We start from the raw sequence: 15,362 nt of genomic DNA, 5'->3' as shown, positions 1-15,362 counted from the left end.
GAGGTCAAGCCTTATTAGAATAATAGTGATGCTCAGGAAATATCCTGAGGAGAAGGATCCAAAACTCTGGTATCTTGATAGCACTGTGAAGATCCATGAAAACTGAATCCATGAAAACTGGATCTATGGATCTTTGTAACTTGATTGCTGCTGTGGAACAAACTATAGGAAGTGTTAAGATCCTTGGGTATTCTTATTAGTGACCTTTGTAGCTGGGATGTTGTTGCTGTCTTAAAGAAACTGATAAATTATAATATTTGCAGATACTATATAATATGCATAGTCAGAAACATGTCAAGTTCTTCCTACAGCTCATAGCTACCTACCTACACAGAGACAATACTGTATGAAAACTGAATTAGTACTGCTTTTTCAAATAATGTTCCGGATGTCCCAGTGAAGCCAAACAGATGGTAATTTGAGTTGTTTTTTTAATGTTCTGTAGAGGGCACTTCCTGAAGACCCCATCCATCCAAAAGCACTGAGAGAACTTTCTCCCAGGAAGCATTACAGTAGGCAATGAAGACCTAGAAGAAGGCTTTGAAGAAGCCCTCAGGCTTATCCAGGTAACTGAAATTAAGGTATCTACAGGTGTGTGTTTATGGGCTGTGACTCCTAGAATTCTGCCTGGGTGATTCTTGGAGAGTTCTAGGATTTGGAAAACAACAAGAAAAAGGGCATACCTTATTACTAACTCTTTTAGCCTCTGTTTGTAATAACACACCCAAAAATAATACTCCATGATGTGATCTCTGGTCCACCCTCAAACACACACATTTTGGAATAAATTTGCATAGTTTTACATTTACAAACATTGTTCCAACAAAAGATACTACATTCTCTACTTTGGCATGTTTCTTATTCTCTGGGACAGGTGTGGCAATGGGTTTCAAATTCATTTTAGGCCACTTTAGAACAAAGCTAAAGTGCATGCATGCTGTTTTAAATCTACTGTGTTTCTTACACCTAACGAGGAGCTTAAAAAGAAGGCTGCTGAGCATGCAGCAGTGAATGAAGTTGTTGATATAGATCGCTGAGGCACTGAAAGGGATGTCAAAATGAAATATGAATGTTTCTTCAACATCAGATTGATTAAAATAGAATGCACAGCTTTCAGTTGTTGGGTGACAAATGCGCAGGAGAGCAGTGCAAACTGAATATCAGTGCTGTAATTTCTACAATATGCATGCTAGTGCTCAAGCCACACCCTTTTACCTGGATCAGCATTTGATCTGGATTCTTAGAAGTGAGCCCTTATTTCTGTCCCAATTATGACACGGGGTGCTAATGGTTGTGATTATTCAGGAATGATCTTAATGATGGATTCCTGTTCTTTTACTTTCTGTAATGAACAACTCTTGTCATTTAGTCGTTTAGTCGTGTCTGACTCTTCGTGACCCCATGGGCCAGAGCACGCCAGGCCCTCCTATCTTCCACTGCTTCCCGGAGTTGGGTCAAATTCATGTTGGTTGCTTCGCAGACACTGTCCAGCCATCTCATCCTCTGTCGTCCCCTTCTCCTCTTGCTGTCACACTTTCCTAACATCAAGGTCTTTTCCAAGGAGTCTTCTCTTCTCATGAGATGGCCAAAGTATTGGAGCCTCAGCTTCAGGATCTGTCCTTCCAGTGAGCACTCAGGGTTGATTTCCTTTAGAACTGATAGGTTTGTTCTCCTTGCAGTCCAGGGGACTCTCAAGAGCCTCCTCCAGCACCACAATTCAAAGGCATCAATTCTTCGGCAGTCTGCTTTCTTTATGGTCCAGCTCTCACTTCCATACATCGCGACAGGAAAAACCATAGCTTTGACTTTTCGGACTTTTGTTGGCAAGGTGATGTCTCTGCTCTTTAAGATGCTGTCAAAGTTTGCCATCGCTTTCCTCCCAAGAAGCAGGCGTCTTTTAATTTCGTGGCTGCAACTCTAAAGTATGGTAAATATGATAATAAGCCTAGGAAAGGAAGGCACACTGTTCCTGGGGCAAACCGTATTCTCTGAGTGAAACCAGCTTTGCAGGGTAACATCGTTCTTTCATTACTGCTAACAAAAGTCAAAACACCTTTTTCAGGTGTGGGTGTTTTCAGATGGAGGGCTCCTCATAATAGCAATTAGAAGGCACTGTGCAACTACTCCGTTCTTTTATCCTTAATGGGTTTTCTGCAGTCAGGAGAAAGACAGAAGAAACCATGAAAAAACAAGGTAGCACTAGGAATGAAGAATGATGTCATGTGATCCTCCAGTAAAATTCAGCAAACAAAGCAGGGTAAATGTTTGATAAAAATGTCATTTGGACCTGTTCCTGATTGGCACAAGGTGAGCGCCTGTAACAGCATCTCCAGTTCCTAATTACATTTCCCCTTGTTTCTGTTTTCAGCAGGACAGGATCCCAACTGCTTGTTGTACTTTTAGAAGCTTAAACTCTGCCGTCGATTCTGATGCCAACTTTGTTTTGATGCCTGAATTAAGGAAATCAAGCCCATTTGAAAATTTTAGTTGCCATTTAATATTGGAAAAGGATAGTAGTTGGAAGATAAAATGCAGCCTTTGCATGCAGGAAATGCCAGCTTCAGTCCCTGGCACCTCAGCAGAAATGATCTCAAGCGTCAGATGCATCCTGAAAGCGCCTTCTTTGATCACACTCAGATCTCGTTTAGGAAGTTGGGGTGGGGGAGCATTAGCTGTTTCTTGTGTACTTCCATCTTTCATGCCACTGAGGTCCCCTGCCTGGAAGTACTTCCCCCACGACCACCACTACCATCGGAGGAGGATGCTACTGACAGGAAGCTTAGCATTTTATCAGACATAAAACTAAATTTGGTGCCCTTCACATTTTCCCAATGGTGCCAATCATATCTTCTGGAACCCTAAAACTGGGGATCTGCCCGGTGTGCCTGGCGAATGAAAGGATCACAACTTCTTTCTCTGTTGCCATGTTGGCGCTCCTGTGAGTCAGTGGGCGCCCTCCAGTTTCCCCCCTCGTTCTCTTGCAGGTGACACACTCAATTCAGCAGCCTGCTGCCACGCTGGAGTGCTTACACCCGCTCCAATCTCCGTGAAGAGGAAGAAGGCCTCTCCTTCGCACTTTAACGCAGGAAAACCTCCAGGACTCGCCGCCCTCCCGTTTGCCCGCCACTCGCTTCCCTGAGGGGGCAGAGAGCATGAAATCGGCCGCGGGAGACTTGTAGGCTTCAACACCGCCCCGAGAGCGAGGAAGGACGCTTGAGGCTGCAGTTGACTGGAGACGCTCCTCCGCATCCCTCTTGACGCCCCGCCAGCCAGCCAGCCAGCCAGCCAGTCCGCCCCTTGCGTCTCTCTCGTTTTCATCTTTAGTACCCTCCTTCTCCCTGGACTCCCCCTCTCGCCATCTCTCTCCTCCTCCTCCTCCTCCTCCTCTCCTTCCCTCCTTCCAGCCCACGCGCCTTTCCTACCGGAGCGCGCGCCCTCCAGCGCCTGCTCTCGATCTTCCTCCTCTCCACCCCCCCACGCGAGTGCGCGCGTCTCGGCGCGCGCGAGCACTCCTGCTCTTCGACTGCTTTGGACCGGCGGCAGCTGGGGAAAGTCTGAGAGAGAGAGACACGCACACAGAGAGAGATGCGCTTTCCGAGTCGGTTCCCGCCAGAGTCTTTCGCGGGTTCTTCCTGCTAAGGAACTGTTTTCTCTTCCACCCTCTCTTCCCCTCCTTCCCTCCCTGCCTCCCCGACTTGCGGGGCGAGCGTGTCAGGAGACCTCAACCTGGAAGAAGAGTCGTGTGGGTACGTTTAACCCCCCACCGCCACTTACTCGCCTGCCCACCCGCCGGTGAGGCGACGCGCAAGGCTTGCGAGGGAAATAAAGGAGAACGGCACCGCAAGGTTTAGTGGAAGAAGGGGGAGAAAAAAACCCGGGACGGTTTGGAAATGCTAGTCCTTCAGCGTGTGCTGCTCGCCGCTATCCAGCTCGTCTGCTTGGGCGGACTAGGTGAGTGTACGTGTGGCGTGGGACTACGGCAACTTTGCCTCCCCACCTCGGTCCCGTGCCCTCCTCCTCCCGGTCTTGTCAGCCTCAAGGATAAGGATAGCCTCCCGTCGTGCGCCCTTCTTTTCTACCCCCACCCCGTTCCCTCTCTCCCTCCTTATTTCTCTCTCTCTCACACACACACACACACGCACACGCACACACACGCACACCCCGCGCTCGTGGTAGCAAAACGTGAGAAATATGCAAGACTTTGGGGTTGTAGCGCCTTGGGACATGTCATGTGGGGACAAGAACACCTAGAGCGAGAAGAGGCACCTGTTAGTGGTCCGGGACTTGTGCCGTTCTGTGACGAGCGGCAGCCTCGTGGAAATAAAGGGGCATTCCTTGAAGTCAAGGCGATCTGCCCCCCCCCCCCGAGCTCTTAGCCGCCCTCCTGTTTCTGTTGATCGTTGTGTAGGGTTGCATCTGCTCACTTCCACACGGCCAACGCGCTAGCACGTTGGTCTGGAGGAGAGCTGGGTGGCTCATTTTACCTTCCTGTGCTACGAGGTTGTTAATTCAATTGCGTTACTATGAGCTGAGGAAAGCACGCAAGCCTTGCATGAGAAAGCAGGATGGCACAAGGTGGGGGGTGGCGGCATTTCAGTCTTTCTAAGCAGGCAGGATGAAACACTCATCTGCACACATGACATGAAAGAGAGAGAGAGGCCAGAGAGTGAGAAAGAATGAGAAATTGTTCAACTGAGTGTTGACAACAGGCATCAACCTGCCTATGCCAAGTGTGAGATTGTGCTGCATGTTCAGGCAGTTAGCACTGGATGCTGCTCAATCCACTTATGGGAAAGCTCTCTCCATTGAAAGGCAGTGGCATTTTGTCTCCAGTGTACAGTATTTAGGAATGGGATGTCAGACAGGGATGGGGTGGAAGCAAGGGAGGAGTTCCTCTGATTAACTGCATCAGATACAGATTTGTGTTTATGAGGGAAATGTTTATCATTAACAATCCATTCACTTTTTGGACATTTGTTCAAGTCTGATTTCCTCCCCTCTGACAGTGCAATTTACATAATCAAATTAATGTTGAAGGCATTCACATTCATGTAATCAGTGTGTCTGTCCCTCCTCTGTAATTTGCTAGCAGTTTATAATAAGAATCAAAATTAAATTGATGGTGTTATGGTAAATAATCAGATTGCCGGATAAATACCATTTACTTGTAAGTAGAACAATCAATTGGGTGGTTATTTATATACGACACAATAATGTCTGTTGTATTACTAGCATTGTGCAGGAGCATACCGTTTCTTGTACAGCGAGTGAAAGTAAAAATATGCTGCAGTCATTTTTACTCAAGTCCAGTTTCGCAGCAGATAAAGTAGATATTAACCTATATTTTTATCCAATAGGTGGTGCTGCTTTTGGTACACTAAACCTTTGTTAATCATGAGGCTCAGTGTCTTACTCCAGACATGGAGAGGTTTCATTATAATAAACATGATTTATGGCATATGTAAAATTAATTTGAGTTTCCATTTTGAAGACTGCCAGAAGGACTTAATTCATAACATAACTGGTTCAAGAGAGGTTATGTTGGAATGATGCGGATAATGTAATCGTGCCTGCAATTCTTTGATAGCTGCTAATTTATTTATTTTTTTGCAAATGAGAACTTTCAAACAAAATTGGTAGAAATTCCATAAGGATACATTACTGAAGATTTTCAAAATATATCTTTAAGTGAAAAAAAAAGAGAGTCTAGCTTGTAAATGCATGAATATATTGACTTAAGTGTACAATAATGGCACTGACAAGAACAATAGTTTCATTAGTTGTTATCTATTGTCTCTCCCTGAGCCATCATTCTCCTGGGATCTGGGGAGACCATACAAAGAGGTGGATTATGTAGTCTTAAAAGTAGTTTATTGTTGATCCTATGAAGCCAGACTACCATGTTTCCTTAATAATGTAATTGTTTCCCCATTTGAACAGACTGCTTTGCCAGTTGGCAGTCTTCATTTGGAAGTTTATTTGTCCTGCTACAGTTTGAGATGCTTGTTGCCTCCTGCTGCTTCAGATGCAGTGCTGATATTTTTTTATAACATTGGGTGAAATCCAGTTGCTTAGCATAGCCAGTTGCCCATTGCCCATTGAATCAGTGGGGATTTAGTGAGTCAACTCCTCTATAAGTTCCATTGATTCAAATGGACCTTTGCTAGTTGCAACTTGCTATGCTAAAGTAAGTCACAATGAAAGTTGGCTCATTTGAATCAGTGGCATATATAGAAGAGTTAACTGATCAAATTCCCATGGATTCAGTGGATCTGCTTTGATGCAACTTGCTATGCTGAGCAACAGGATTTCAGCCATTGGATCTTGTATCATATCAAATTTTAATTCAAAACTTCTTGAGGAAATATTTTCATTAATGCGCATGATGAAGTACACACAAATCACACAATAATCTCAGCATCCAGAATGATGATTCTAAAGACTCTGGTGGTTCATATCATGAAAGGATATATGTAAAACCAGGCCAAAAACTGCCACAAAAACATTGTCAACTTTGTTTCTATTAAGTGTCCTGACTATTTATTTTTCTTTGATAGAAGATTATGTCTAATGTATTTGTCTGTAGGCTTATTCTTACTGATTTCTTTGCATCCAACTATGCTGCTAAAGGGATGTGTAGATGTTCTAAAGGGAATTACAAGGTGTTCTAAAGCGCATCCTAATTGGTCTCCTACCTTTCTCATCTGAGTATCTAGAAAGCATTGCCTTAGTGCATGTTCATGGCCAGTAGTAACTCAATATTCTTTTTATGTTTTCTATGTTTATTTCTTTTTATTGAGACCATTGGGACCTATTTAGTGAATTGTGACCAAATAAAAATGAAGGGTGAATTAAGCTTGAAACGAGGGGTGAACGAGGGGTCAAGAATGATATAAAGGACATGATTGGTTCAATCCATGAATAGCTTTGATTTTAGATTCAAATGACTAATATGTACAGAGTTCTGTAAATGAAACTGTCTATGAAATCCATTGAAAGTTACTGAAATGTTACTTGAAATTCCCCAATGGAAATAATGTGCAGATAAACTGAATAAATAAGGGAACAGTTTAGCTTTCAGCTTTTCGCGTACTGTGAAAACAATAAGTTTACAGTTGTTTACTTTAAAGTGTTTTAATCACTTACAATCCAGTTACAATAAAGTTGTGCCAAAATATTGGATTTCAGCCTGTTTAGGGACATTTACTGCATTTGGACTAAAAAGAACTTAAATAGTGTGATAGTATTCTGTTTTGTCTTTTTGTCTGACATAGTTCCCCTGGAGACTGTGGTGTTACTGAGAAGTAATTAGTCTGAGTACTGTCATCTTAGAAAGTCTTGTTTTCCTTCTTTCTTTACTTGTCATTTAAATGGTCAGTTCCCACTGTGGTTGCTCTAATTAGGAATTTAAGGGTGAGAAGGTTCAGCTCTTTTTGCTGACAATTTCAATTCCTCTTGAAACAGTGTTTTTCAAGTTTTCTTTCAAAAACTTGGAAGTCTGAGTTGGTTCCGGATCTCCAGCACCACAGTTTAGAGATTAATTCTTATAACTTCAGGAACCCAGTATGACACATCTTTTGGCAAATGTAGTCATTTCTCAAGCCAAATAACAGTTTGAATATCAGGAAAACATAATTCAACGGGAAGAAAGCACATTGAAAATTTACCTATCATTTTATAGGCTATCATTGTATGGGCCATACTTTTTTAAAAAATCCTGCCAATATATGTGGCATCTTTATATCTAAAAGTTTCTGAAGTGCTTTTGGGACATATACTGTCCCCCTCTGCTCCCATTTAATACAAATTTATAGGTGCCAATGAGTTTGCTCTACAGAAAATGTGAAGAAGACTGGAAGAGTGTGTTTCTGAGTTATCTCCAGTGAAGTGAATAGGATTATTCTCAAGTCCTATATTTAAATATTATATCCTACACACTTTTTAAAAGGAAAATTGGGGTATAGCTTCTTTCCTTCAGAGGGATCCAAAGAGCTTTTTGGATTATTCTATTTACTTCTCTTTTGTGACTGCAGAAGATTTGTTTCTTTAATTAATATACAGTTCTATTTATGCAGCATTTACCTCCTACTAGTGTTAATTTCAGATATGTGAGTTAATGTGTGAAATCTACAAGGAAAAATATATATGCACAAGAAGGTGTGTGAAAATAGCCAGAAACAATAAAATTGCTCAGCTAATGAATTTTCACGTGACTATATCAAACATAAAGTAATCAGATGCTCAGGGCATCAATTAGGACACCATATTTTGATTTAAATAAGTTACATCCAGGCCAAAATTTGATTAAAGAGAGGTCTACATCAGGGAAACCAAATGGCCCTCCAGCTGTTTTTTCTTTCATCTTCCAGATGCCTTATTATGTTGGAGAATTTCAACAAAAAGGACAGGATTTTAAGGGCTTCTGATTGAAGTAGTTATAATAATGTTACTACAAAAATTTTGATAAATGCCCAAAACATTTCAAATGCATTACATCAGTGACATTCATGCCATAAAGTTGGCCAGTTCATATTATGTGCTACCATACAAATGGGCATTAAGTAAAAATCTCACAGCTTACGTAAGGCCACCTAAAAGGCAGTCTTCCCTGGCTTACCACTCATTCTTAATCACAATTACTCTCTAGTTCTCAAAGAATAGGAACTCCTGTCAGGTGCACCTTGCTGTGGGCAGATTGCTGAGTGTTCCACCTTTTAATTCTGGGAGCACATACACTGTCCACACAGAAAAAAACAAGTATGGAAGTGATCATCCATGTAATAAATCATTATAGAGCAGGACCAGGAATGTCCTCAGACTACAATCCCATCAACTGCAGCCAGGGACGGTGAGATTTTTAACTCCATAACATCTAGAAAGCCGCACCTGTCCCATCAGCTGCTTTAGATGTTGCAACTACTTCCAAGTACAGACCAGTAACATAAGAAACCTAAGAGGCATAAGTTTAATTTCTATTTCAGGAGCATTTTTAGTTAAAAGTGTGAAATAATGTTATATTTATAACATTTGCCAATTCTAACTGTTTTAATATACCCCTACCATGAAAAATCTCTCAGTCCTATGTACAGTTACTCAGGATAAGCCCCACTGACTTAAACTTTTAAGTACTGTCTTCTAGTGGTTACACTAGAAGACCCCTGCTTTAATATTATCTGAAGGTTAGCACTGATTTAGTAGTTTTCACGGCAATAATTTTAAAGCATCCCTTAAATGTGAAATGCATTCTAGAATCCTGATCTTATCACAGATGTGAGCCTGTGGTTTGCTTTGATGGCTGGTGTGTAGTAACTGTTGCATCAGTGTAATGTTACAACATTGTGGAATTGTGCCAATCTTTAAGCTAACATAATATCTTAGGTTGTGCAACAAACTATCCAGCTAATCACATTAGATCTAGGTGCAGCATGGTCATAAATACTTGATAATGCAGAATAAAATGCTCAGAGGCTAAACACTATAGAACTGAAATTAATTTCCAGAGGATAACCATTTTTAGTGTGCATGTATACATGCATGTGGATTCTTTCGACCCTACTCAAAGAGATTGTCATGTTAGTTGAGTAGATAACCAAAACAAAATTGAAAATTTTGTGGAATCTTGAAAACTAACAAATTTAATTCAGTGTGAACAGTCTGTGGATTGCAAGCCACTTTCTCAGATACAAGGAAGTAATCCTTGAAAGTTCAAATGTTACTCCTTAAGGCACCATGATACTGTACTTCAGTTTTTATGTTTTAGGTATTTGACTGGGGAGACAGAGGTTGAGGGTTCAATTCCCCACTGTGCCTCCTTGACATAGGTGGGACTTGATCATAAGGTCCCTTCCAAACTGCAGTTCTGAGATTATGAACTGCTGGATAGCTCAGTGTATATCTCAGTGATTTATTGTTGGTTTACTTTTGTTATATATTGACTGAAATCCTGTTGTGTAACTATGCAAATAGCATAGCTTTTGGAAATGAATTGCTATAAATTAAGAAATCTTCATAGGCAGTAGCTGAAATCCAGTAGTAAGTTGTAACTAGATTAGGCCCATTGAATCACTGGCAACTGACTCCTTGGTGAGCCAACTCCTCTGGTTCAATGGTCCTACTCTAGTTGTGGCTTAGTGCTGAATTTCAGCCATTATTTGATGCATACTGAGTCACTCGACTTGTCCTGCAATAGGTAATGTCTATGGAGATTATGCTAATTTGCTCCCAAAGCTTATGCCATTTGTCTAAATAAATAACAAGATTTCAGCCACTGTGACACTGGAGATTTAACAAATTTATTGTGTCGTATACTTTCATGTACTAGACACATCTTCACCAGCCTCATCGGATGCTTGACTTTATCCTAAATTGGCAGGTATATATACATATGTCTGTGCTGTAGATGGGGGTAAGCAAATTGTAGGTCTTCACAACTGAACTGCAACTCTCAACAGGTCTAGCTAGTATAGTCCATGGTGAAAGATGATGAGAGTTGCAGTGCACAATATCTGGAGTGTCACAAGATGCTCATGTTGGCTGGCCATAAGTCTGTAACTATAATCTAGTTGTGTCTTGTCCTAACTCTCTGAAGTCGCACACAGGAATTACAGGCACCTTTTATTTTCTGGCTAATTAACACAGTTTGGGATCTAATACCAGCAACTGACAAAAGCTGCTACCAGTAAAGATGGGGAATGGTCTGCTTTATTTTCTGCCCTATTTCTTCTCTTCCTGGATTTGGAAGTATGCAGTGGGTGAGACTGGTACTTGTTTTCTAACAAGGAGTCAGATGTATGCCATGACCTGTCTGCATCTGATACTCAGTGCTAATTCTTGTACTGTATTTTGATAGGTAAATGTACTGTATGATTGAGGCAATTGTGTGTTTGGAAACATAGCATAGTGCTTTCAGTAGAATGATAGGACTGATTACAGTTCAGTAGTTAACAATTAAGTGCCATTAGGCTGATTCCAACTTATGTCAACCCGTTCAAGGATTTCCAGTACTTCAGGTTTCTCTTTTTCTGGTGGTGCCCTGGGACTGTGCAGCTTGCCCAAGGTCAAACAGGCTAGCTCTTCATCTACAAAGCCCATTAAGGGAATCAAAACCCTTAATGCCCGACTCCAGAGCTAGGTTCTCCAATTCACTGAGCTATGATAGTCAGTATTTTAGAGATAATAATGAGAAGTCTGTGCATGTTTGAGTAGGTCATGCAAATGGGTAAAAAATCCCAATGAGCCCAACTACATTCTGCATGACAAGTCAAGTTAAATAAGTTTACATGCACTATTTTGAGTTAATACCTATAAAGGGCATTAGGCACATGTTACTGCTGAGGAATACTTAAAAAAAAAACACTAGTCAGGGCATCGACAGCATACAGTTCTTAAACAAGAAAAACAAGTACTTTCAACTTATTCAGAGTGCCAGGCAATGGCACTAAGCAAGGCCAACCAACTCCCCTTCAACACTTAGAATTACTAAGCAGAGCCCATGTGTCCTCTTTTATGGAGAACAGAGCCCATGTGTCCTCTTTTATGGAGAACTGTTTTCCTTATTGGTGATGGATGCCCTCCTTTTTACTGACGTGTGAGTGGCCATCCTACTCCTGCCCCCTTGTGAGTTCATCTAACCAAACAGGGGAAGTAAAACCTTTGATTGGTAAATGTATCTAATCAGCTTTCCCTCATTTATTAAGTAAAATGGTTTGGTGGCAGTGATTGGTCCTTTTGTAAGAAAAGACACAAACCACATGCTGAATAACTACAGTGGTGCCTGGCATGACAACGTTAATTCGTTCCAAAAAAATCACTGTCAAATGAAAATGTCATCATGCAATTTTTAAAAGCCCATAGAAACGCATTAAAACCCAATTAATGCATTCCTAGGGGCTTAAAACTCAAAGTCCAGCAAAGATTCTCATAGTATGGCCATTTTCGCTGCCCGTGCAGCGAGGAATCTGTGCCAGAAAACAGAGGGTGGCCATTTTGAAACCGCTGATCAGCTGGCCGAAAATCATCACTTTGCGATAATCGGTTAGCGAAACAGGGGACTGATCATCGTAAAGCGAAATTCCCCCATAGGGAACATAGTTTTGCGATCACTTTTGTGATCGCAAAATCTTCGTCGTGATGCGATTTCGTCGTCAAACAGAACGCTCGTAATGTGAGGCACCACTGTATTGCTGAATGGCAGGAAGGATATGACATGGCATGTCAATTCTGAATGAATTTCAGATGTCAAGTCACTCTTGGACATTCTGAAAGTACTGTTCAGACCTTTCCTCTGAAATAACTGATTATTGCCTAGCTAGATTTTTTTTTAAGTACAGTAGCCTCTGTTCATTTTCTTTCTGCGTATATTTAATTTTAGTGAGCTTCAGAAAATACAAGGCACAAGTCTTTTCACACTTAGCATTATTTATTTTATTTATATACCATCTTTCTTTCAGTGCTGAGTCCCAAGGTGGTTACCTGGTTACAGTCTTGTGCAATATGGTGAATATTAGTGTATTTTCGCTGTGTTGATATTTGCATATATTAGTTTAAATTAGCACATACAGATTTAATACGAAAATATCTTCCTTTCATATGAAGAATATTCTCCCTTATGATGTTCCTTGTCCTATGCTTTTGGTGATGGAGCAGTAGTTACCCTATTACAACTCCAGCCTTCTCTTAGAAATTAAGCACTACTCTTGTCTCACTTGTTGGTAAATTTGCTTGTTGGTAGCCTGATAAATCATCGGTTCTGTTCTCCTCTTACTTCAGTACAGCCCACCAGAAATTATTATTTTCCCCTTCACCAGTTTTCCTTACTACTAAACAAGGAGGAATCCTATTTTTCTGGAACAGGTGCATTTTTTTTCTTTAGCCCTCCGTGTACTTTTGCCACTGTACAAACAGAGTTCAGCCAAGAGGTTGGCATGAATGCCAAATATGTGTCATGAAATGTAAGTAAAACATAGCTTCTGAACATTCTGAATTTATGGAGTTTTCTCTCTCTCTCTGCTCTCTTCAAATGCAGAGGCAGATAACTTTAGCACATACTTAAACAGAGGTTTTAATTTAATTTATAATCCTCCCCTTTCTACAAGTAAAAGAAATTCTAGTTTCCTTTCCCCTTCTCCTGTTCTAGCAATCCTATAGAAGAGACATTTTAGAAGCAATATAAGAATGATGGGAAAAGTACCTTTTCCCATCTTTCTTATATTGGTTCTAAAATGTCTAAAATATAAATTTTTAACATTCATGTTGCTATAGTCTCTCAATACACACAAGAAAGAGATAGAAGGTAGGGCCATGTATAATTAGGTTTATTGATGCTTTGCTGTTCCACAATTATGCTCAAATCTGCTCACAAAAACGATAAAAATACAGGAGAAGTTATTCAAAAAGTTATAATATCAAACATGAATTATTTCACAAAAATATCAGCAGCTAAATAATACAATGCAACCTAAACATCTGGATGATATATCTGAGCAGTTTCATGAGGATGCTAAACAAGTAGGGAAGAGTGCACACACAAAATTGCATGTTTAATTTTAAAACCTTGGGTTTTGTGCAAAATACGTGAAAAATGTACAAAAAACTTGTTTTGCACAAAATTCTATTTGTTATAAAACAAACCATGAATTCTTGCAGAAAAAAGTGCTGAAATGTGAAAATTGCACAAAAATTCTTTTAATCTAAGTCAGTGGTTCTCAAACTGGAGTTCCCAGATGTTCTTGGACTGCAACTCCCTGAAATCCTGGCCAGCACAGCAAGTGGTGAAGGCTTCTCAGAACTGCAGTCCAAGAACATCTGTGGACCCCAGTTTGAGAACCACTGGTCTAATTCACTGGTAGAAAACTTCAGAAATTTTTCAGTTTTCAACTGTGAGAATCAAATAAGCAAGGTTTACATCTTTAGCTGTCACATGTGTCAAATTGGTTACAATGGATGTCATGGAGAACATAAAGTCTTAAACTGTAGGGAGGTCTAGATATTTATATTCCTCAGGACTGTAATATTTGGAATCTTCTGATTAAAGCCATGTCCAGCTGGTTAGGCAGAGAGACTATACCAGTCATATGGTATATAAACAGAAAGCCAGTCTGAATCAGGTTCCTGACATTAGGTACAGGAATTTGGAAAATGTCGCACTGTTTCACTTTATCAGAAAATTTTGAAAACTGAGAAAAATATATATGTTTAATTGTATCAGTATGCAGTTCTTTTTCAAATATCGTGTTTACCGAATGTTCCATATTGCTAAAGGGACCCAGATGTATCTCAATAAATAAAGAGCTGTTCTGTGTACACAGTGGCGAAAATCCTGTTTTGTAGTGTAGTAAATCACTCTAGACTGGACTCCTTGAGTCAATCAGCATTTGTTTTGTCTACTTCTTCATAAGTTTCCTTGCTTGAAATGGGTCTACTGATATACATATAATGTCAAAGTTAGAGTGGGCCTATCTGAATCAATGGAATTTATGGAGGAGTTGACTCACCTTTGATTAATGGGCCTGCTCTAGTGTAATTTAGTGTGTTAAGCAGCAGGATTTTGGCCAGTGATAGAAATTGACACACATCTGTTAGTGTATGTAAAATTTATTGGCAAATCATTGGGTGTTTCGTTTAAAGTCACTGGTCCTTTGGCTTTGGATGCTGTACTAGTGAATTTCAGCATTCCAGCATTCAATAAAAAAATCTTAATTTTATAGAAATGTTTTCCTTTTAGCCAATAAGTCTAAAAAGGGCCATTAACCTGGAAGGATTATCTAGTGAACCTCTGGAATAGTGCAAATTAAAAAGCCTCCATACTCATGCTGAATACCAATGTAGTGAAGGCATTAGGCTGGTTTACTTTGGGGCATTCAAATATTTTCTAGGAGAAGCAGATACACATAGATCTTTCATGTTTCCCTTCAAAATAGTGCTTTGATAATTTAAGGGCAAAGCTCTAAACCATCCTTTGTATGTCAGTACAACATGAAATAATGTCTGATCTGTGTTTGTTTGTTTCAACTAAATCCTGTAGTTGGCTAATTGTCTGTTTGCCTAGGGCAAGTAACATTGGCAAAGCTTGCACAAGCAGCATGACCTTTTGTTACTACACTGGCAGAATTTTCCACTTAATGGAAACTCAGTAAGACATGGTCATTTTCTCTCAAGGTCTGAATGTGTGCCTTTATATTCTGTATCTCTAATATCTGTGAGCATCACTATCCATCTTTAAGAGATACTGGTCTTCTACATGCCTGTAAAAGTTACGTGGAGAAATCATAGTGCTATTGGCAAAGGTCACAGTGCGTGTCAAGCATTCTGGCATGCCATTTTTTTCAGGATCATTTCCTTCATATTTACATGCTAGAGTCACT

At 40.4% G+C, this 15,362-nt stretch overlaps 1 protein-coding gene across 6 annotated transcripts in view; it reads left to right on the top strand.

Annotated features, from left to right (window-relative positions):
• The first annotated feature begins 3,446 nt into the window (after positions 1-3,446).
• Positions 3,447-15,362, top strand: part of PTPRZ1 (protein tyrosine phosphatase receptor type Z1) — a 138,368-nt gene continuing 126,452 nt past the window's right edge. For all 6 annotated transcript variants that reach the window (XM_078376720.1, XM_073000546.2, XM_078376719.1 and 3 more), the window contains exon 1: positions 3,447-3,951. In XM_078376720.1, the coding sequence (XP_078232846.1) occupies positions 3,891-3,951 (61 nt within the window). In that variant the 5' untranslated portion in view covers positions 3,447-3,890. The remainder of the gene's footprint in view (positions 3,952-15,362) is intronic.

The sequence above is a fragment of the Pogona vitticeps genome, chromosome 5, assembly GCF_051106095.1.
Source record: "Pogona vitticeps strain Pit_001003342236 chromosome 5, PviZW2.1, whole genome shotgun sequence".
NCBI lineage: Eukaryota > Metazoa > Chordata > Lepidosauria > Squamata > Agamidae > Pogona > Pogona vitticeps.
The sequence above is the reverse complement of the archived record's forward strand: the minus strand, read 5'-3'. Positions and strand labels throughout refer to the sequence as shown.